The 21,396-nt window shown below is 56.9% G+C and overlaps 1 protein-coding gene and 1 long non-coding RNA gene across 5 annotated transcripts in view; one reads left to right on the top strand and one right to left on the bottom strand.

Annotated features, from left to right (window-relative positions):
* Positions 1–21,396, top strand: part of PDGFRB (platelet derived growth factor receptor beta) — a 37,727-nt gene that overhangs the window by 2,977 nt on the left and 13,354 nt on the right. Inside the window, exons 2-10 of one of the 3 annotated variants that reach the window (XM_055325223.1) lie at positions 13,463–13,508; positions 14,659–14,982; positions 15,506–15,772; positions 16,504–16,631; positions 16,747–16,921; positions 17,534–17,726; positions 18,315–18,430; positions 19,719–19,842; positions 20,193–20,404. In XM_055325223.1, the coding sequence (XP_055181198.1) occupies positions 13,463–13,508; positions 14,659–14,982; positions 15,506–15,772; positions 16,504–16,631; positions 16,747–16,921; positions 17,534–17,726; positions 18,315–18,430; positions 19,719–19,842; positions 20,193–20,404 (1,585 nt within the window). Of the gene's footprint in view, positions 1–13,462; positions 13,509–14,658; positions 14,983–15,505; positions 15,807–16,503; positions 16,632–16,746; positions 16,922–17,533; positions 17,727–18,314; positions 18,431–19,718; positions 19,843–20,192; positions 20,405–21,396 lie in introns of those variants that run through there. The other 2 variants (XM_055325224.1, XM_055325225.1) reach the window with 2 other exon arrangements.
* LOC129509547 (uncharacterized) lies at positions 6,703–12,870 on the bottom strand. Of its 2 annotated transcripts, XR_008664369.1 has the most exons (4): positions 12,363–12,870; positions 10,235–10,298; positions 7,614–8,809; positions 6,703–7,119 (listed from the first exon to the last, which is right to left on the bottom strand). It is a non-coding gene; the product is annotated as an uncharacterized LOC129509547 (long non-coding RNA). The 2 variants fall into 2 exon arrangements; XR_008664370.1 differs by having other exon boundaries at positions 6,703–8,809.

The following is a 21,396-nucleotide window of genomic DNA, read 5'->3' as shown; positions in this document are numbered from 1 at the left end:
TCTATGCCTCGCCAAGGGCTATGCCCCTGGAAGGGACCAGTCTAAAGGCCTACCTCCACCTTCCAGGCATGGTCTGGCTCTGAGACCTTCTGGACTGGAGGAGGGCACTTGGGGTTTTTGCTCAGGATGGGCTGCTGAGTGTGGTGGGGAGGGAGGAAGGAATGAGAGGGTCCCTAGACTGCCCTGAAGTGCCTGCCGTGCCCATCTTACTTCCCTGCACATGTTTCAGAACCCTGCGGGCAGTGCGCCCTCGGCATGGGGGGACATCTTCCTCCACTGTCTTCCACAGGCCTCCCTGGGGGCCTCCCAGCGGCAGATTTCACAGCCGCTCAGCCTGGGAGCAGTGTGGGCAGGGTGAGATGACAGGGACCCGCAATCCCTGAGCACTTTTGTTGTACTTCCCATCCATTACTGTGAAGTTCACTGCTGTCATTCCTTGGGGCTTCAAACAGGCCCGGCGTTCAGAAAGTGCTCAATAAATATTTGCCAAACTAATAGAATCATCACAGCAACCTCCAGGAGTAGATATAAACTCTCTCTGCTTTACAGATGAGGAAATGCCCAGAGAGGTTAAGTCAGTTGCCCAAGGTCCCACAGCTAGGAAGTAGTAGAGCTGGGTTTTGCATCCGGGTGTTTGTGACTTCAGAGCCCAGGACGAGAGGCTGGGTGGGGCACGGACCACCCCTGGGGATCCAGCATCAACTCTGAGAATGTGCCTCAGCCCCTCAGAGTTCCAGAGGTGGTCATCAGACCCCGGGACCCATCCTGTGTGACCGTGGGTGAGTCAGTCCTTCTCTGGGCTTCAGTTTTCCCATCAGTAAGACCAGGAGGTTGAACAAGATGAATCTCTGAGCTCCTTCCAGGCCTAAAACAATTCCAGGATTCCAAGCCACGCCAGCCCAGATTGGCAGCCACACAAGCCCTGTTGTGTACTCAGGCATCATGCATATTTAACTTCACAATGAAAGGGTTTTTTCTTACCCTTTCCCTACCCTTTACAGAAAGAGGTCAGGATCGATGACCACTAATGGGAAACTGTAACCTGCAATAAAGAGGAGGAACTTTCTACAGTTAGGACAACCCATTCGTTATGCACTCAGTTTCTTGGGGAGCTCCAAGGGGCATGTACCTGCAGAGCCCATGGGCCCATTTTTCTGGGATACAGAGGAGGGAGGGCCGGGAGATGTGCCTGCTGGAATGTGTATGTGTGGATGCTGTGAGCCTGCCTGTAGGCCCCTTCCAATGCTGATTTTTCAAATCTTGTATGCTCCGGTTTCAAGAGGAAGAAGGGCTTTGGCTGTGTGGTGGACGGATGAATGATGGGGTCCAGAGGTGAGAGAATCGATGTGGGGTACAGGTGGGAGCGGGTGTGTAATTTACACACTTGTTGCTTCCAGTGTAGGAGCCACCTTAAGACCCTCCCAAGACTTCAGATCCAGAGCCTGCAGGTAAAGGGCCTCTTGAACCCCCGGACTCCTTGCCTCAAGGAACCATCCTTCCCAGGTGTTTTCTGGGGTACCGTGCCCCCAGCCTAGTGCAGGAGGCTGAAAATCAAAGTGTATTGCTTTAGTTGCATTAATATCCTCTCTTCTCCTTGCTTCAGATCAGGGCTATTTGATGTCTCAGGTGCCTGAAACCTTTCATCTGCCAGAGGTACCAGCTTCTCCGCCCTGTGATAGGAATGATTATCCCTTGGGAAGTGGGGGTAGCAGGGCCAGGGAGTCAGTCCTTGAAGGTCAGAGATGAAAAGGATTCTGGGGGTCACCTGGTTCAACTTCCTTCATGTACAGTTGGAAAACAGGTCCAGAGAACGGGAGGGGTGTGCCTCCAGTTGTATGGATGGTCGGTGGTAGTAGTGTGGAGCTGGGGACCCAGCTGAGCACATGCTGTGTCTTCACCATCCATCTCTGCCATCCGAGGTTCACTCAGCCCCAGTTCTCCCTGGGCTGAGGTCACAGGGCAACGTTTGGGCTGAAGAGGAAATGCCATTTCCATGAGGGGTGGGAACCCTCCGGGGTGGGTTTGTGGACTTGGAGCTCTCACCACATCACTTCTCCATTTTGGCCATGATTTCCTTTTATACAAGTGTTGGGGGAGGCCAAGGGGGCAGCTCAGTGACCCCAAATGTTCCATCTTGCTTTGCCCTTAGCCCTGCCAGGTTTCTGTGGCTGTTTCCAATCCTCATTGCTGCCCTAGTGGCGTTCCCTCCAGGGAAGTAGAACCAGCTGGCGGTCAGAGTCTCCGTGCATGAAGCTGAGCCTCAGTTGGGCATGGGGGGATTCCAGGGCTAGTCCATAGGGCAGGGCTCAAAGCTGTCAAAGCTGTCACAGCCGTAGCTGTGAAGGGAAAGTGGACTATGGACTATTCTGCTCTTACCTCAGTTCCTGGGCTACAGTCAGTCTGCTGAATGGGTAGTGAATAGTGATAAATAAGTGCATGGAGAGATGGATAAACAGACCAGTGGCTGGCAGGCTGGCTGGACACTTGGCCTCCCTGTTAGTCCAGAGAGCAGAAATGATGTTTCACGCCTGAAATTCTTTTTTTTTTTTGTAAAGATTTATTTATTTATTTGTTCAGAGAGAGCAAGAGAAAGAGGCAGAGGCACAGGCAGAGGGAGAAGCAGGCTCCATACAAGGAGCCCTATATGGGACTTGATCCTGGGTCTCCAGGATCACACCCTGGACTGCAGGCGGCGCTAAACCGCTGCGCCACCGGGGCTGCCCACATGCCTGAAATTCTTAACAATTTTGTAACCAGGAACCCTGCGTGTCCACTTTGCAGGTGGCCCCACAGATTACATGGCTGGTTCCGCTAGGGAGTTTTAGGCAGGGTTTGAGAAGGTTTCGTATCCGAAACTGGCCTCGCTGCCTCCACTGTCCCCATTCGAACCCACACCCTCCCACAGATGCTAACCTGCTCTGTCACTCCTGTTTGAGGACAGGAGCTCCCCCCCACCCCCGTAGTGCTTGGAGTTGGACTCTTATCACTGCCCAGCCAGCAGCCAGTTCCACCCCCCCACCACATCCTGCTATCAATGCCCTGAAAGTTGGCTACCTAGCACCTCCGGGACAAAGCCTAAATCTTCACCCAGGACCCTAAGCCTTTCCCAAATTGATCTCCACAATATTTTCCTCATGTCAGATTGAGCCTTTTCCTACCCCTTTGCTAAAGAGCCCTGATTTCTTTAAAAAAAATTTTTTTTAAAGATCTTATTTATTTATTCATGAGAGACAGAGAGAGAGAGGCAGAGACACAGGCAGAGAGAGAGAAGTAGGCTCCGTGCAGGGAGCCCGATGTGGGACTTGATCCCGGGACTCCAGGATCATACCCTGGGCCGAAGGCAGGCGCTAAACTGCTGAGCCACCCAGGGATCCCCAAGAGCCCTGATTTCTGATGTAAAAGTTCTCCCCCTGCTGTTTTCCCAGATGCCCTGGGTTCTCTCTCCCACTTACCACACAGAGCCACGTGGGATAGCCAGGAGTGACCCTTGCCTGGCATCATCTACCGAAGAACCCCACTAAACCCTGGAGGCCCAGCTGGAGGCCACCCTCTCCTCACTGGAATAATCACGTATTCATGACCCCTGCCCTTTCCTGAGCACCTATTATGTGACAGGTGCTTTTCATTATCACCACTAACCCTCCCAGCAATGGAAAAGGAAGTTCCTTCTGTCATTTTTCTGGAAACTGGACTCAGGGAACTTAAAGTCAAACAGGTCACGCAGCTACAAGGTAGGAGAGCTGGCACTTAACTTGGACCTGGATTAAGTGGGTGCACAGCGCGACTGCAGCCCCTGGCCTGGCTGAGCTCCCATGTGCTTTTGGTGCTCTGGGTGGCATCGTGCACAACTTGCTGCCATCAAGGGCCCCCTTTTGCCTTCTAACCTAGCCTGTCCCATCACCACCCTAGAAAGAAAGAGTCACCTAGACTCTTTCCCAGCCTAGTGAACCCTGAGGTATCAGGGGACAGCTGAGGGCCCGGGCCTGAAGACCAGAAGGCTGTCCCTATAAGGCCATTTGATCCTTTAGGCTGTGGAAGCATCTATTAAGCATCCACTGTATACCTAATTCCCTATGAGGAATTTGGAGGCACCTGAAAAAATTGTTAGGTGCGTTTCCTCACTCAGGAATCGAGCGAAGGGACTAAGACAAAGGTACAGGAAGGACGTGGTTGCCAGAACTCACTGAACTTGGGTTTGGGTCCTGGGTGGGCCTTTACAACCCTGACTGTGCAGGGAGACACCCCCCTCTGACTGAGCCGGCTGCAGCTCCCCGTTCCAGAGGAGCCCCTCTGCAGGGGGCTTTCCCAGCATCTCATCTATCATGGGCCTCCCCTGCAAGCCTGGCCGGGGTGGGGGCCGGGCTGCGCACTGCTGCTCTCCCGTGAGTGAAGGAAGAAGAACGAGGCCACTGACTTGGCACAGGGCTGTGTGCCAGGCCCTGTTCTAAGCGTCTTACTTGTATGAACTCATTCAGTGGCCTCCACTGCTCCGGGACGAGCCCCGACTTCCAGATGGGCATGCCGAGGCCCAGAGGAGCTGAGTGACAGTCTGTGGGAGAAGGGGGTGCGGGGCCAGAGAGAGGGGTGAGAGGAGGGAGCGGAGAGAGGGAGAGGGAAGTGAAATGTGGGACTTTCTCCCCTCTGGCTCTGCAGCCCCGAGGACTCTGAGGGGAATCTCAATGCTCCCGTTGGCTCCTGTTGGTGGCAGGGCCTCTGTCAGCCAGCTCCCTCTCTGCCCGCCCGTGGCCTGGGCTTGGGGCTGGTGGGGGCAGGCCATGTGCTGGTGGGTCAGGACCAAGGCCTGAGGCCTGCCTGCCCCCTGCCCACTTGGCTCTGAGAACCCATTCTATTTGCGGCCCCCACCCCGGCCCAGGGCTGATCCCGGGCTGGCAGCAGCCCCGGGAACAGAAGGTTTGCTTGTCTGCGCCCGCCGCACCCCCCTCCCCAGCCTCGGCCTGGGACCCCTCTCGGGGGCTCCTCTGGCTGCCAGGACCTGGGCTCTCCGTTGCCATGGCACCGGCCTGAGATGAGGCTCTGGGGGGCAGGGGAGGCGGTGCGGGGAGGGCAGCGAGGGATGGTGGAGGCCCGGAACTCTGCAGCTGCCGAGGTGCTGGGGCCCCACCAGGGGCGAGCCTGGAACCCGGGCACAGCCGGCCACACACCTAGCCCGCCTGCCTGGGTGCTGCATCTCCGAGGCGCTCAGGGACAGGCCACTGTTGGGCATGGCCCCTGCCAGCCCCAGGCTGTCCTCAGCAAGGACTCCTCTCCTCAACCCTGTGCTCACCCTCTGGCTCTGCAGTGAAGTTGCAGGAAAGTTCTGAGCTCCATCCCTAGCTTGGCTTTACCTTACTGGGTGAGCTGGGGCAGGCCCCTTGCTCACTCTGCACCTCAGCAAGGGAAGGATAGGACCCTGACCTCAGGATCCTCCGGTCCTTGAGAGCCTGGATTCTGTATGGACCCCATTAGGGTAAACTTATTTGGTACCGTTTCCTTGTGGACAGACCTGTTTCTGGGCTGGAGACATACAGTCTATCGTGAGGGTTAGGAGGGACTCCTGGGTAGCTAAGCGGTTGACTGTCTGCCTTTGGCTCAGGTGGTGATCCCAGGGTCCTGGGATTGAGTCCCAGATGGGGATCCCTGCAGGGAGCCTGCTTCTCCCTCTGCCCATGTCTCTGCCTCTATCTCTGTCTCCAATGAATAAAAAAAGAAAAAAAAGAATGCAGGTTTGGAGTCAGACAAGCCTGAGTTTGCATCCCAGCTTCATGGCTTACCGGCTGTGTCGCCTTGGACAAGCTACCAGACCTCTCTGAGACTCAGTTTCCTCCTCATGAAAGGGAAATCACGATTGTAACCCCCTCACAGGATTGTTGTGAGGACAAAACAAAATCCCCAGTGTAATGAAAATTTTTAATAGCCTGAGCCCTGAGGATCCTGAGCCGTCCAAGAATGGAGTAGGTTCCGGATGAGGTGGTGAGACCCTGGCCACGGGAGGTGTGCTGCTGTGGACCGACAGCCCCTTGGTTGGCAGAGCGGGAGGGGCAGACGTGAGCAGGGAGTAGATGTGACCCCTCCTGGCCCCACCGTCGCACTCCTGGCCCCACGGTCACAGGGCTCTATGAAAGACGATGTGACGCCCATCCTGTTCTTCAGCTTCAGACTCAGCCCAGTACAAGGAAAGCAGGATGGAAAAAAAAAAAAAAGGAAAGCAGGATGGATGGGACAGGTCAGGACGCCGAGGGGAAGGAGCGGGGCGGGTGGCTCACAGGCTCAGCCTGTGCCATGTGCCAGGCAGGGAGGCCGTCAGGTGGCACGGAGCCAGTGTGCTCTGGGGTCGGTCTGCTGGGGACTGGGCACTGGCTTCACCCCTGACAAAGATCCGTTGACCTCAGGCAAATGATCCAAGCACTCTGTGCCTTGCTCTCCTCATCTGTGAAATGGGACGGCGACACAGAGGGGTCACAGACTGTCCCAAAGTCATTCACATAAATGGCTTAGCCCAGGTATCAGGTGGCACCAACTAAATCAAAGATGGCTATTGAAATTCCTGCTGTTTGCAAGGCCTGCTAGCGCCTTGTTCCATTCTGCCGAGGCTCTAGGAGTTCCAGATGGGATCCAGAGGACTCTCGTCCTAGGATCCACGGGGCCTGTGCAGAACCAGGCCTTCGGCCCTGGGGGTGGAGGTGCCCTGGGGGTGGAGGTGGGCAGCCACACGGGATGGATGAGCAGGGAGGCCAGCGAGGCGCCGGAGAAGGCAGGAAGTGTTTGCTCTGCAGGAGCACGCGGCGGGCCTCCCTCCCTCCCTGACCTCCTTCTCAGGACGGTTCCCAGCCTGTGTGGGGACCCAGGCCCCCTCCCCTGGGCCCCCAGTGGCCGTGAGGCACACACTGAGCGCTTTCCCACGAGCTGTTCCAAGTAACTGGGCCCGTGTTGTCCCCCACCCCCAAGCACACACACTCTGGCGGGTGAGGGGGTGTGTGGCAAGAGGAGGGGGGGCTTCGGCGGTGGGGGGAATCAGTCCGTTCTTTATCAGCCTGGCTCTGATCCAGACAGATGTTTCGTTTTATTTTGAACTTCCAGAAAATAGGTCATTTCTTTCCATTGTGTCCCTGGGGAGGCCTCCTGGGGAGAAAAGCACAGAGTGAGTGACGAGTGTGGGGGCCTTGCTTGGGCCCTGGGGAGCTGGGAAGGCAGCAACCTCCTGTCCCCAGTCACGATGAGCTGTCGCCAGGGCCAGGGCACCAAGTTTCTTAAAGGCTGAGCTAAGAAGCCAGCCACTTCCTGGGGGTGACGGAGAGAGAGCCACGGAGGGGGCAGGGGAGGACATGATCAGAGAGGTATTTCAGAAAGGTTCCTCGGGCTGGGCTGCGGTGTGAGAAGAGGCAGGAGGGGACACATCAGAGGTGAGGAGACAGAAGGAGGGCAGTGCAATAGGACAGCCAGAGGCCACCAAGCTGGTGCCGGGGGCGGGGGGACAGGGGTAGGGGGATCAGAATGCCAGCCCATGGAACTGGCACTGTTATTCTCCCCACCTGGACTTCCAGAACAGCTAGAGCCCATGCCAGGCCCCAACTTAGTGGATTTCTTCTGCTTGGTTTGGGGGAGTTCATAGGTACCTGGACACATGAAGGCCCTGCGGCTCTAGAGGAGCATGGCAGAGGGGAAGGCCAGGAGCACCAAGCTGTGTCGTCGCTGTGTGATTGGGCCAGGTTGCTCTCTCTCTGGCCTTGATGTGATCCTCAGGCTTGCGGGGAGATTCACTGTGCTGGAGGGGGAGTGCTGAGCCTTCACCAACAGATAGAAGTGGGGCTTTGGATTGAGGGTGGCAGGCGGGAGCCCCACAGCCTTGGCCCCTTCCCAGGCTTCCACCCCCTCTACCCAATGGACCCTGCGGTCCTCCCTGGCTCCCAGGATGAAGTCCCCCCGGCCCCCATGCTGCAAGAGCGCACCTACATCTCAGCCCACTTGGAGTAAGGCCACATGGGCCACATGGGCCACACGGGCCACACTCTGCCAGGTCAAGTCAGAGTGGCCCTCACTCACGTGCTCTCCCAGCTGCTGGAGGGAGGACTCAGTCCCTGGCTCCAGATGCCTCTTGCCCCCACACACTCCCAGGCCTAAAGCTGGCTGCCTTCTCTGAGCTGAGTCATGACATCCAGGCCGGGGGGGCCCCTCCCTGGCCCCCACCCCCACCCCAGCATTCCAACTCTGCACAGCCCTCTTCCTTCCAGAGCAGGGTCCTGAGAGCCACAGCAAGGCAGCCCTGGAAGTGCATCCAGGGCAGCCCCATGCACTCCGTGTACAGATGGGAAGACCAAGGCTCAGAAAGGGACACAACTGCACTGTAGATGGGTGATAGAGCTGGGGCTGGAACCCACACCCCCTAATTCCCAGCTAGGGATCTGCTCCAGTTTGTTCGAGGGGACGCCAAGGGTTGGGGGGAGAGAGAGGTGTGCAGAAGAGAGGAAGAGGCCACCAGCAGGGCACTCGAGCCGTGTCCCACTTCTGCCTGCAAGAGGAGCCACTTCCTCTTGGTCTCAGTCCCGGTTCCCTGTCTGCGAGGGGCAGGACAGGGAAAGTGACTTTGATAGGGAGGTTTACGTATGGCAGGGCAGGGGGCGTTCTGTGGGAAAAGAGTAGGCAGTGGATGTGGTCCGAACGCTGGGTCTTGAGCCAACAGCCCCACATCGGAGCTGGGACTGGAGCCAGGGCTGCCCGGTCAGGTGAGCATCAGTGTCCCGCTGGCCACCTCAGCCTGAGGTCAGAACATTGGCACCTGTCCCAGGTTTTCTCTTGGCCTCAGTTTTCCTGCCTGTACAATGGGCACAGGAAGAAGGTTGGATTGGATAGATGATCCCTAAGGGCTGTGGAGCGCTGCTATTCCAGGACTCTAACCCCGTGACTCCACAGCTAAGCCTCCTCCTCCCTCTGGCATCTCGTTTATTTGGGGCATCCCTGGCCAGAGAGCCCCACTCCTCCTCCTTGCAGCAGGGCTTCCTCCCAGTCCCCCTCAAGGCTACTTCTGCCCAGCCTGTTCCCTGCCTCTGGATGGAGGGTCCCTCTGTCCATTCAGGTACCCACAGCCCCTCCAAACCCTAAAGTAGCTCAGTGGCAGCTCTCAATCCTGCCCCTTCCCTTATCCTTATCTCAGAAAATGACATTGTGTCCCAACACACACACACACACACACACACACACACACACACACACACACACATATGCTCCTGCCCCCCTCCCCCTGGTATTCCACATCAGAAACAGAGGAGTGGGGCCTCACGTAAGCTACCTCTCACTCCGGCCCCCCAGCATCCATCACCAAGTCCCATCTCCTCTCAGCTAAACACAACTCAGTGCCATCTGTCTCTGTCAGCCCCTACCACCCTCTCCCCAGCCCAGACTGAGAAGGTGGTGGCACAGGCTGGCATAGAGTACTCTGTGCCCATTCGGTCTCTGCTCTGCATTCCTAGGCAAGTTCCCTAAGTGCTGGCTGCCTCAGCTTCCCCATCTAAAACAGGACTGATCCTTGTATCTAGCTCACAGAGTTGGCTGAGGAGCAAGTAAGTCGCTCCATGTCAAGTGCTCAGAGCAGCACCTGGTACAGTAAATGTTTGACACGCGCTGGCCTGTGTTAGGTGTTGTGGATGTGTGTTCAGGTGTGTTGGGGCCCATGTGCACGCACTCTTTGCGTACTGCATGTGCACAGCTTTGCTTGGGTGGGGTGCGCATGTGATTTGCGGCGCGTGTGCACCCCTCCCATGGGCGTGTGGGAGAGCAAGCAGTCAGCAGTCTACGCTGTGTGCACGTGTGCTGCCATGTGTGCTGGGCACGGTGGGGGGGAGCTGTGTGCACGTGGGTTTTGTGTGGGCATGCACATGTGCAGTGCCTGCGTGAGGGCTCAGCACACACATGGCCTATTGCACACGGATGTGTTTCCGAGCAGCGTGTGAGTGAGCGCGTAGGCAGGGGGTCTGTGGTGTGTGTGCACATGCTCACCCTGTGCAAACCTCCCGCACTGGCAGCCGTGGAGGCCCGCCTTCCTGGCCTCCCTGTGTCGTGGGAGTCTCAGGACCCCGAGGGAGGGAAGCTGCTGCTGGCGGATGTGGCCAAGAGGGACTGGATTTATTTAGATTAAGGTGGTGGGAAAGCAGTGGAGGCTCATATGAGCTGGAAAGACAGAAGGCTGGGCTCCGAATGATTCCCCAAGCATGCCTGCTCCCCTGGTGCACGTTCTACTCACCCAAGGGGGTCCTTCTGATTCACTGTGAGGAGTGGGTCCATCTTTGGACCTCTGTCCCTGCAACCTGGCCAAAATAAGAGGAATCATGAGGTCTTCCTGGCACTCAGCACTCTCCCTGAGAGTCCTCTCCCTCCCTCTGCTACAGGGACCTCCCCAGGCAGGAGAGTATGGTGCCTGCTTCCTGACTGTGACGTCTACCTTGTCCCAGGTGACTCCTCCATGGAGCATAGCTCTCCTGAAAGGGGGAAGTTGTCAGAGGCAAACCCCCAACCTCTGAATTAGTGGCTTGGGCCTTTCCGGGGTTGGCCGGCGCTGCAGCAGCCTCTGAGAAGCATGGAGGTCCATAAAGCATTGGGTAGATAACTGACGGTATCAAGGAGTCATCTAAGATAGCCTGGGAGGTTGGGTGCCCCCAAACTCTACTCTCATTCTTCCTAGCCCCCCTGTTGTCTATGCCACCCTTCCTCTTGCCACTTCCTTGGGTTCTATATCACTGGTTTATTTGTCTCAAAGTCTCCTGAAAGATTGCCTAACTCCTAATTGTAGAGGTGGGAAATAGGAGGCCCAGAGAGGGAAACAATTCGTCAAAGTCCACACAGCATGTCTGTGACCAAATGGTGGGGGAAATTCAATTGGTGGAATGAGATGGGCTATGGATTCTCACATGACCCCAAGCCTCAGTGATGCAGCCCCCTCCTTTTTTCTTTCTTTTTTTAAAGATTTTATTTATTTGTTCATGAGAGACAGAGAGAGAGGCAGAGACACAGGCAGAGGGAGAAGCAGTTTCCATGCAAGGAGCCCGATGTGGGACTAGATCCTGGGACCCCGGGATCACCCCCTGAGCTGAAGGCAGACGCTCAACCACTGGGCCACCCAGGCATCCCTGGCCCCCTCCTTCTCATTGGCCCTCACTTCCCATAAACCACCCCAGCAGGAATAACAGTGACCAGAACCTTCCCTCTGGCCAAAGAAGTTTTAGAACAGGTGTAGCTCTTTGAGTTGCCCCATCCAAACCTCTCCCTGTATTCATGGGGGGAAACTAAGTCCCAGAGAAGGCGGGAGGCTTGCTGAATCTCACGGTGAGTCTGAGGCCCTGTTGACCAGAGCCCAAATGCTCATTTCCTAGAGAGAGAAGTCAGCCCAACATCCCTGGGTCATCCACACTCGCCCTGAGCCCTTCTGCCCAGCCTAGCCTCCCTAGCCTGATTGTGCCTCTTCTCTGTGCGGCTAGGCCATGATTCTGTCCCTCTCTGGTCTGCTGCCTATTCAAGAAGGCCCCTCCTTGCTCAGTCTGAGACTCTGAGCTCCCCCCAGCCCCAGGCCCAGCGGGAAAGGAGCCAGGGTCAGGGGGAGCTGGGGGCCCAGCCCGCAAGGCCCAGCCTTCCAGAGCCAGGCCAGCCCTGGTTGCAGTGACCTCCCATCTCCAGGCCAGTGGACCAAATTCCTCCTTTAGAATAATAAACAGTGTGGCCAGCCAGGGAGGCTGGGAGGGGAGGGGCAGGGAGGCTGAAATGACCCCCTCCCCCAGCCTGGGCTGCTAATGATTTTCTTTGGCTGAGATCTCAGGCAGGAAGAGGGGAGCCAGAGGGGCACCCACGGAGGGGCAGATGGGCCTCTGTGGGGGCCGCTGGCTCTGCAGCAGTGGCCCTGCTCCCTCCTACTGGCGGAACACTGGCATCCAGCTGGAGGGGCTGGGGCGGAGGGATGGGAGTAGGGATGCTGGGGAGGGACTGGGCTTCGTGTCTGGAACAGTTGAGAGAGAGGAGAGGGGAGGAATGAGGAGACCCTCAGGCAGGCCGGTCCAAAGGGACTGGGAGAAGGAGGAAGGGCAGAGCAGAGTGGCTCAGAGAGCTTCTGGGGGTGCTGGGCAGAGCTGAGCGTGGGGCCCAGCCGCATGTGAAAATGCGGCCCTGTACTGGGACACTCTCCATCATCCCATTTTGAGAACTGGAGACTGAGGACGCACACGGAGCCAGGGCACAGGAGGCAGCGCCGCTGGGGCTCGGGCCCCGGAGCCCAGCCCCGGAGCCCAGCCCCGGATTGGAAAGAAAAGGGCCCGGAGGGGGCGTGGCGTGGGCGACCTGGGCGGGGCCCGAGGGGCGGGGCCTGAAGTGCAAAGACAGCGCACCTGGAGGCTGCGGGTGCCCGGTCACGTGGCCGCTCCCCAGGGTTCTTGCTCGGCGACCCCGGCCCACTCCTGGCCTCCTTCCTATCCGGCTGCGGCCAGACCCTTGCAAGCCTGGCCCTTGGTGGTTGGGGTCCTCGGCGGGGCTGCCAAGCGCAGGGGTGGAGCAGAGAGCCTCCCAGCTCAGGCTGTCTCTCTGGTCCCCGCTCCCTGCGCCTGCTGCCTCCTTCACTGTGCGCTTTCTCCTTCTCCGTCTCCGTCTCTGTGTCTGTCTCTCTGGGCCTCTATCATTCCAGGTCTCTTGGTCTCCGGCTTCGACAAGCTCTGCTGTGTCAGCCTGCGCAGACTTCTTTCCCCTCCAGAGCCTTGGTTTCCCTGTCTGGATAGTGAAGGTGGGGGGCTTGGATTCAGTAGTCTCGAAGGACCCTTGAAGCCTTGCCCAGCGGTGGGGCCTCCCCTGGGCCCAACCCCTGGCCCCTCTCCCCTAGGCCTCCTTGTGCGGCTTGGGGCCTGGTAAAGGGGACCCAGGCATGGGGCTGCCCACCCCCCCCCACATTCCTCAGTCCTGACTCCCCCGCTTCCCTTCCCACAGCCGCCTCCACTTCCTGTTGTGCTTTTAGAGCCTGTGGGAGTTCTCTGGGTTCTGGCTTACCCCCCTCCTGCTCCCCCAGGCCTTTCATCAGGCTTTCCCAAATATTTGTCCTGGCAGATAAGAGCCTGGTATTGGAACTGTCACTCGGAGGACTGGCTGTTGGAGCTGGCGGGCCCCTGGACACTATCCAGCCCAAGTCCCCCACTCCCACTGTACATACACAGAAACTAAGGCCCAGAGTGGCCTGGGTTCACCCAAGGCTACTGGAGAGGTAGAGGCAGAGCCAAAGTAGGGTCTAGACACCCTGAGGCCAAGCCCAGTGCAGGGGGAGGGGACTCTTGGGCATGAGTACCCTGTTGACCATGAGACATGAGTGGCTTTTGACTTCAGTGCCACAGACATGGAGGTTGGGTAGTCTGGGCTGAGGTTCACTCTGCAGGACTCGGGTGCTAAGTCAGATTTCACAATGACTCTGTCCACCCTGAGCCCTGACCCCTGTTTAATTCTGCAGGACACCATGCAGGTTCCAAGCACCATGCCAGCTCCTGTCCTCAAAGGTAGGTACATTGTGGCTTCCAAGTGTCATGCCAGCTTCTGTTGTCAAAGGGGTGGGAGTGGGGAGGTCCCTCTGGAGCTGGCAGGGGTGGTACATGTTAGCATGGGGGACTGGGAGCCCAGGGGTGCTGCTGTGCTCTTGAGCTTCCATTTCCTGCCTTTCCAGTGGACGCTCAGTGAAGGCCTTCTTCAACTGTTCACTCGGCTCAGAAATCTGGCTGGACTCCTGCTTGTCCAGAGCCATTAGTTCGAATCCTTTGCTCAGCCCTCCATACCCTGTGCCTCCTCACCAGCTGTCCCCACCCCACTCACTAACAGTCACCCCGGTGTCTGGTGTCCCACCTTCCTAGTGCTCTTTGGTATCAGCCTGGCTGGTCTGCTTCTGGTCTGAGATTCCCCTCCTGGCCTGGATCTCTCACTGGTTGTGAGCTCCCAAGTCCTGCCTGGGCTTCTGCAAGCACACCCTTCCCTCACTACTGCCTGTTACATGCTGTCAGTGCTCCAGGGGCTGGGTGGCTGACCAGGCAGTCATTGGTCACTGGCAGTTAGTGACCAGCCGATGGCCAACTGGCTGATTACCTGCAGGTCTAGGGAACATGGCTTACAGAATCCTTCCCAGAGGACATCAGCAGGGGGAGGGGGACCAGTCACTTGACACCTCCACCCCACCCCAGTTCCCAGTGGCTGCTGAGTCTCTCCTGCCCGGTCTGCCTTACTCTGAGCTACCCTGCCCCACCTTCCCCAGTCATGGCCGCCTCTGGGCTTGGGTGGAACCTAGGAACTGGAGCAGCTGCAGGGAAGGGGCTCAGAAAGTGACCTGGGAAGTAATGCAGGAACTGGAGGCCTGGGAATTGCTTCCCGAGGATTTCCTGATGCCTTCAGGAGAATGTGCCCAAGCCTGAACATAGCATAGCTGGAGGATTCTGAGACCTGGCATCTAGAGGCACGACGATCAGGAGGCCAGGAGGCTGGAAGGAGTCTTGGGGCCCGGGCACTGGGCAAGCAGGCTTCAGAGCCATGGGTTCCAGTCTATGTCAGATTAGGGAGGTGTGTTCTTCAAAGACTGTGCAGGTATGGCCTCCTCCAGGCTCAGCTGTGAGGAGTGGTGCTGATGCTTCTGTGCCCTGACATCTGATGCCTTTCCTCCCAAAGGCCAGGCACTGTGGCTGCCGCTGCTGTTGCTGCTGAGCCCACAGGCCTCCGGTGGCCTGGTCATCACACCCCCGGGGCCGGAGCTTGTCCTTAATATCTCTAGCACCTTCGTTCTGACCTGCTCGGGTTCAGCTCCTGTGGTATGGGAACGGTTGTCCCAAGAGCCCCTGCAGAAAATGGCCAGAACCCAGGATGGCACCTTCTCCAGCACACTGACACTGACCAATGTCACTGGGCTAGACACGGGAGAGTACTTTTGCACCTACAAAGGCTCCCATGGGCTGGAGCCTGATGGGCGAAAACGGCTCTATATCTTTGTGCCAGGTAAGCACCCCCGCCTGTGTGCTCCCTCCCTGACTTCTCTTCTCAACTGCAGGTATCTGGGGGAAGCTGGGAGTGCTTAGTGACATGGTGAGACACAGCCAGCTTAGAAATGCAGACAAATCATGGAGTCCAGCCTGGCTCAGTCCAGGAGGATGTTCACTCCCATCCCTGGGTCTGGAGATCTGACTTTCCCTGACAGCCTACCCCATTCCTGGCTCCCAAGAACTCTGCCTTCTCAGAGGGTCCCAGTGTGCTCTTTTTTGGCTTCTGCCTCCCATCTTTCCCATTCTCCAATCTCCGGGTACCGGCTGCTCTTCGACTTGTGGCTTATCTTCTTTCTTACCCTGGTGCTGACCATATCAAATGTTAAAGCTGGAAGGGACCTCTGAGAGCATCCTTATTCTGTAATGGGAAGACTGAGGGACAGAGAGGGGAAGACACCTGCTCAAGTTCACACAGAAATTCAGAGGAGAGCCAGCAAACCAACTCCCCTGACCTTCATTCTTGGCCCCACACATGGCAGATCCCACTATGGGCTTTCTCCCGGTTGACCCTGAGGAACTCTTCATCTTTCTCACGGAAATAACGGAGATCACAATTCCATGCCGAGTGACGGATCCAAGACTGGTGGTGACACTGCACGAGAAGAAAGTGGATATCCCACTGCCCATCCCCTATGACCACCAACGTGGCTTCTCTGGTACCTTCGAGGACAAGACTTATGTCTGCAAAACCACCATCGGGGACAAGGAAGTGGATTCTGAAGCCTACTATGTCTACAGCCTCCAGGGTGAGCCCCCTTTCTGGCCTGTTGCTCAGCAGAGGCAAGTATGACCCTCCGTAGAGGTATAGCCCTTTCCAGTTTACAAAGTGTGCAATTCCATTTTTCACTGGATTCTCACTGTAGTCTTGGAAGGCAGGTACTGTTTCCCCATTTTACAGATGGAAACCCGAAACACGGAGGATGGAGTATTCCTGAGGTCATGAGGAGTGTTAGTGGCAGGGCTGGGCTGTACACCGTGGCAGGCAAAGGCACAGGCCTCGGAGCCAGTTGGGTTTGAATCCCAGCTGTGCACTTCCCATCTGAGTGAGTGCCTTTGCACAAGGCACATAATCTCTCTGAGCCTGCCTCTTCCTCTGCAAAATGAGGAAAACAATGGCTGCCCACCTGGTGGGATTATTGTGAGGATTAAAAGTAGAGGCTCCCCGTTACATGGTTGTGCTCCATACATTTCTCCTTTACCTAGATGCCCAGAGAAAGCATTGATTCAAGACTGTTATGCTTCTAGGACATCAGCTCCACGAGGGCAGGAAGTTTGTCGTGTTTACTGCTAAAGTCCCAGTGTCTAGCATAGGACTTGGCATATAGGAAGCTTTTAATAAATATTTGTTGAATGAATGAATGAATCTTCTGCACCAGTCATTCCTTCCCTCTCTAAACCCCCCGTCCCCCGTCCCCCAGCAGAAGGGCTGGTGGCTGGTCATAACTTCCTCAGCCCTAAGCTACTCTCTCTCCACTAGTGTCATCCATCAATGTCTCCGTGAATGCAGTGCAGACTGTGGTCCGCCAGGGTGAGAACATCACCATCATGTGCATCGTGACCGGAAATGAGGTGGTTAACTTTGAATGGACATACCCACGTATGGAGGTATTGCTGGGCCAGGGATTGGAGAAAGGGCCAGGGAGGGTTGAGTATCTTGACTTGCAGCCTAACTTCTTTGACCCTGCCTGATTTGGGGTGCTTGCCCCACCTGTCCCTACAGAGTGGGCGGCTGGTGGAGCCAGTGACTGACTTCCTCTTCAATGTGCCCTCCCACATACGCTCCATTCTGCACATCCCTAGTGCTGAGCTTGGCGATTCAGGGACCTACATCTGCAATGTATCAGAAAGTGTGAATGACCATCGAGATGAAAAGTCCATCAACGTCACCGTGGTTGGTGCGTGCCTTGGGCTTAGCCCCGACCCTCCTTCTGAGCTGGACCTAGACCTTCTCAAAGCCCTGGGGGTACTGTCAGCTGCATTCCAGTACAGTCCTAGCTTCAGTACCAACCAAAGCCCATTTCCAGGATGAACCCAAAACCCAAACCCAAACCCAAACGCAGTGCCTGCCCCAAGTCCAACCTCTAATCCCAGCGTAGACTTTCTGCCTAGGCAGAACCTCAGCCCCAACCCGATTTCTAAACCCAACCGCCATCCCAGGCCCAGGCAGCTCCATCCTCAAGTTCAACCATGCTGCAACGCACCTCAGCCGCAATCCCGAGCCAGAACACGCTCAGTGAGAACGATTCCAGTCCCAACCCCAAGCCCGGCCCCCAAATCCATATCAGCCCCAATTCAGCCCCTAGTCTCAGCTCCAACTCTGGGAGCTCCATCCCTGGAGCGAGGACCCTCAGGTCCCGAAGCCTGAAGCCCCGCCCCCGAAGGCTGGGCTCCGCGCGCAGCCAGTGGATGCCCCGCCCCGGGAGCCCCGCCCCCAGGAGGCGCTGCCCTATTGGTAGCCGGGCCTAGCCCCGCCCCCGGGGCCCGCCCCTGACGGCCGCCCCTTGCAGAGAGCGGCTACGTGCGGCTGCTGGGAGAGCTGGACGCCGTACAGTTCGCGGAGCTGCACCGCAGCCGGGCTCTGCAGGTCGTGTTCGAGGCCTACCCGCCGCCTACTGTCGTGTGGTTCAAGGACAACCGCACGCTAGGCGACTCCAGCGCAGGCGAGATCGCCTTGTCCACACGCAACGTGTCTGAGACCCGGTGAGCAGCAGCCCACCCGCTCCATTCTTGAGCAGCCTTCAGCCACTGGACCCACCTAGACCCACCTTTCCTGAGAGCCCGCTATGTGCGAGGCGCCGTGCCAGGCACTGGGGAGGCTGCAGACCCCCGAATAGACTGCTCCAGCCCTCCTAGAGTTTCCAGGCCGGACACGGGTCAGATGATCCCCCAGGTGGTTGGGTGTCCTTGTGATGGGTGGAGCCAGCAGGGAGCAGCCAAGGAGAGAAAGGCCAGATGATCAGGGAGGAGGGTGCCACGCAGGCCCTCCTGTGCATGGGTGGTGGCCCGGAGGCTGGAGATGAGCAGGCCTTTCTGCAGGGGTGAGAAGAGGTGCTTCCCTTACCCTCTTCATCCCCCCTAGCCCCCTTCTTGGCTCAGTAGAGCCAGCTGCCTATGGGTGGGGATTCAAGAGACTGGTGTGAGTCCCAGCTCTGCTACTGACACCTGTGTGACCTTGGGAAGCCCCTGCCCCTCCCTGGGTCTTGTGTCACTTGTCTGGACAAGGAGGTGGAGGGGAGGGGCTGTGCGAGTTCTTATAGCTCTGGCAGCTGGGCCTGTCGCACTCCACAGGTATGTGTCAGAACTGACGTTGGTGCGGGTCAAGGTGGCCGAGGCTGGCTACTACACCATGCGGGCCTTCCATGAGGATGCCGAGGCCCAGCTCTCCTTCCAGCTGCAGGTCAACGGTGAGGAGCCCTGCCCCCTGCCACCCCAACCCCACCCACTTCCTTTTCCCTTCCTACACTGTCCACTGGCCCGTAGGAGGAGAAGGAACAGGACGGGAGCTGAGGCCTCAGGATGCTGACTTCTAGGCTGAACTCCAGCCCTTCCACTCCTGTGTGAACTCGGCATATCCCCTCTTTGGGTCTCAAGGAGGCTGCTGGGCGCCATTGGTGTTCCTGAAGCCTCAGACATTCATGTACCAGTGCTATGATTTCTCCTTTCCACATTTTCTTATACTATACTACTAATGATCTAGATATTTATTGAGCAACAACACACCAGTCTGTTGGTGCCCCTTGCATCCTACTGGGGGAAGACAGATACTCATTCACCAGTAGGACAAAGAACCAGCAAATGACACAGAAGGTTGGAAGGTCACAAGTGCTGTCAAAGGGGGAAAAAAGGCTGGGTAGGGAGGATCGAGGGTTCAGGGGGCAGGGGGCGGTGAGGGTTGCAATTTTAAATAGCCTGATCACGTTGGCTTCATGGAGGCGACTTTTGCATGAAGACTTCAAGAAGGTGAGGGCGTTTGCCAAGTGGTTCTCTGGGGGCAAGGGCCCACGAAGCAGTACAAAGGCAGGGCCAAAAGCCTGTGTGGCTGGAGCCGAGAAGGGGGAGAGTGGTGGGAGATGAGGTCAGAGCTGAGACCTGGTAGTGGGGGCCGGGAGGAGGGCAGGTTATGTAGGTCCCCTCGGGCCCTTGTATGGACTTTGGCTTTTACTGTGACTGAAATGACAGAGCACTGCAGGGCTTTGAGCAGGGGAATGACACACTAATGACTTACTGTTTTGTCAATTGACTTTCTAAAAATAAATTTATTTTGAAAGAGAATATAACCTTTCAATTGTAGATGGAAAATCAGCGTCACATGTCATAAATATAAAGCCACCACTAAAATAAACTCTGGGAAAACAAAGTGATGCTATTAAATTCGAGCTCCATGCTCTTGCTTTCCCAGGGCTTTCTCTGACCCTCAGACCTACTCTGTCTTTGTTAAAAGGGAAGATTAGCAAGTCTCAGAGAGGTGTTAGAGTCAGACTAGCACCCTACTGAGGCTTTCCCTTTGAAGTACCCAGAAGGGGAACCTGTCAGTTTTCACACAGTGATTCCTGGTATTTGATGTTCACCTGCAACCTGAAGCTCCCCTCCCCCCCAGGGGGGGGACCCTGGGCCAAGTCCTCCTGAGGGCCTTTCTCATTGACTGTCCTTCCTGACCTCCCCATCTCCTGGCCTCCTGCCCTCTCCACGCAGTGCCTGTCCGTGTGCTGGAGCTGAGTGAAAGCCACCCTGCCAGCGGGGAGCAGACGGTCCGATGTCGTGGCCGGGGCATGCCCCAGCCACACCTCACATGGTCTACCTGCAGCGACCTCAAAAGGTGAGCAGATCTGGGGCCTCCTTCTCCGAGGGTAACCACAGCTGTCTGGAAGGACCCAGTGGAAGTCATCTAGTCCAGCCCCTTCCTCTGGGCACACTGTTCCAGGCTAGAGCCCCGTCCCAGAAGATGTGTCTTCTCGGAGATGCTCCGCATGACCTAAGCTGTCCCGTTTCCTTACCTTGACTCAGACGATCCAATGGAGGGAGTGAATTTTGCAATCCAGGGCTTTCAGATCTGGGGTAGGAGCGCCCCCTGCTGGTCAGTCGAGGGCCCACAGGAGGAATGAGCTCAGGACCAGGCGATGGGAAGCAGCAGGGACTGGAAGCTGACCCGACTGGCTCTCCTGGCAGATGTCCTCGCGAGCTGCCACCCACGCCGCTAGGGAACAGTTCAGAGGAGGAGAGCCAGCTGGAGACTAACGTGACATACTGGCCTGAGGATCAGGAGTTCGAGGTGGTGAGCACGCTCCGCCTGCGCCGTGTGGATCAGCCGCTGTCAGTGCGCTGCACTCTGCACAACCTGCTGGGACACGACATGCAGGAGGTCACCGTGGTGCCACATTGTGAGTCCTCCAGCCTTGGTGGCCCCTGAAGACCCTCCACCCCCATCTCAACCATACTTGGAACTGTGCCTCTGGGCACTCAGGAGCATCGAGAAGCCCACCAGAGTATGCCCCTATGCACTTACACAACAACACAGTATTGGCACACATGTGTACGCCATGAGCACATGAGTGTGTATGCTATATGTATGTCATAAGCCATGTACATGAGCAGGACTGATCCTCGGACACAGGTGCAAAGCCTCCCAGTGTAGACTTGTAAACAACATTATGTGGAATGCTCGAGCCCCACATTTCGCATGTAAGGCTGGAGTGTATGTCTGTCAGCATGTACACAGGCATGCATGATACCTGCCTTGGTGTGTAAACCCACCTAGTGTATGTTTATAAACCATGTATATGAACACACCTCATCCCCAGATATGTTTATATAGATCCACGAGGGTATGTTTATGTGCATGTATGTGCAGATGAACAATCCCCACACAAGAGTGCAAACGGTGCATGTACAATTCCTGTACACGTGTGCCAACTGGCATAGCGCATGTCTGTAAGCATGGAGTTGCAGCACACCTTTCCGTGAAAGCCCGCAAACACAGTCTCTGCACACAGATGCCTGCTGTACGATGCAGATCTACGAGCAGGTACATACACATGCATGCATACTTCTTGTCCATATATTCATATGTGTCCGCCAGCGCCTGGATGCTTTTGCTGCCTGCCAGTCCCTATGCATGCATACACCCCTGTGCTTGTACTTCGTTGACTCTCTCCTTCCTCTTTCTCACTGGAGAAGGCCAAGCCCTGCCTGCCCTTCTAGTGCCCACAGTCCAGAGCAACAGCAGACAAGCAATTAGGCAATCCCACTGCAGGGGGCAGTACTTTTGGGGGGGAAGCCTACAGGGAGGAGGGGCTCCATGCCCAGCCGTGGGATTCAGGCAAGTGGGCACCTGCAGACCAGCCCCGAGCAAGACAGAAGTAAAGCTTTTCTG

Source organism: Nyctereutes procyonoides, unplaced genomic scaffold (genome assembly GCF_905146905.1).
Source record: "Nyctereutes procyonoides isolate TBG_1078 unplaced genomic scaffold, NYPRO_anot_genome, whole genome shotgun sequence".
Taxonomy (NCBI): domain Eukaryota; kingdom Metazoa; phylum Chordata; class Mammalia; order Carnivora; family Canidae; genus Nyctereutes; species Nyctereutes procyonoides.
Note: the sequence above shows the minus strand (reverse complement) of the source record. Positions and strands in the feature narration are given on the sequence as shown.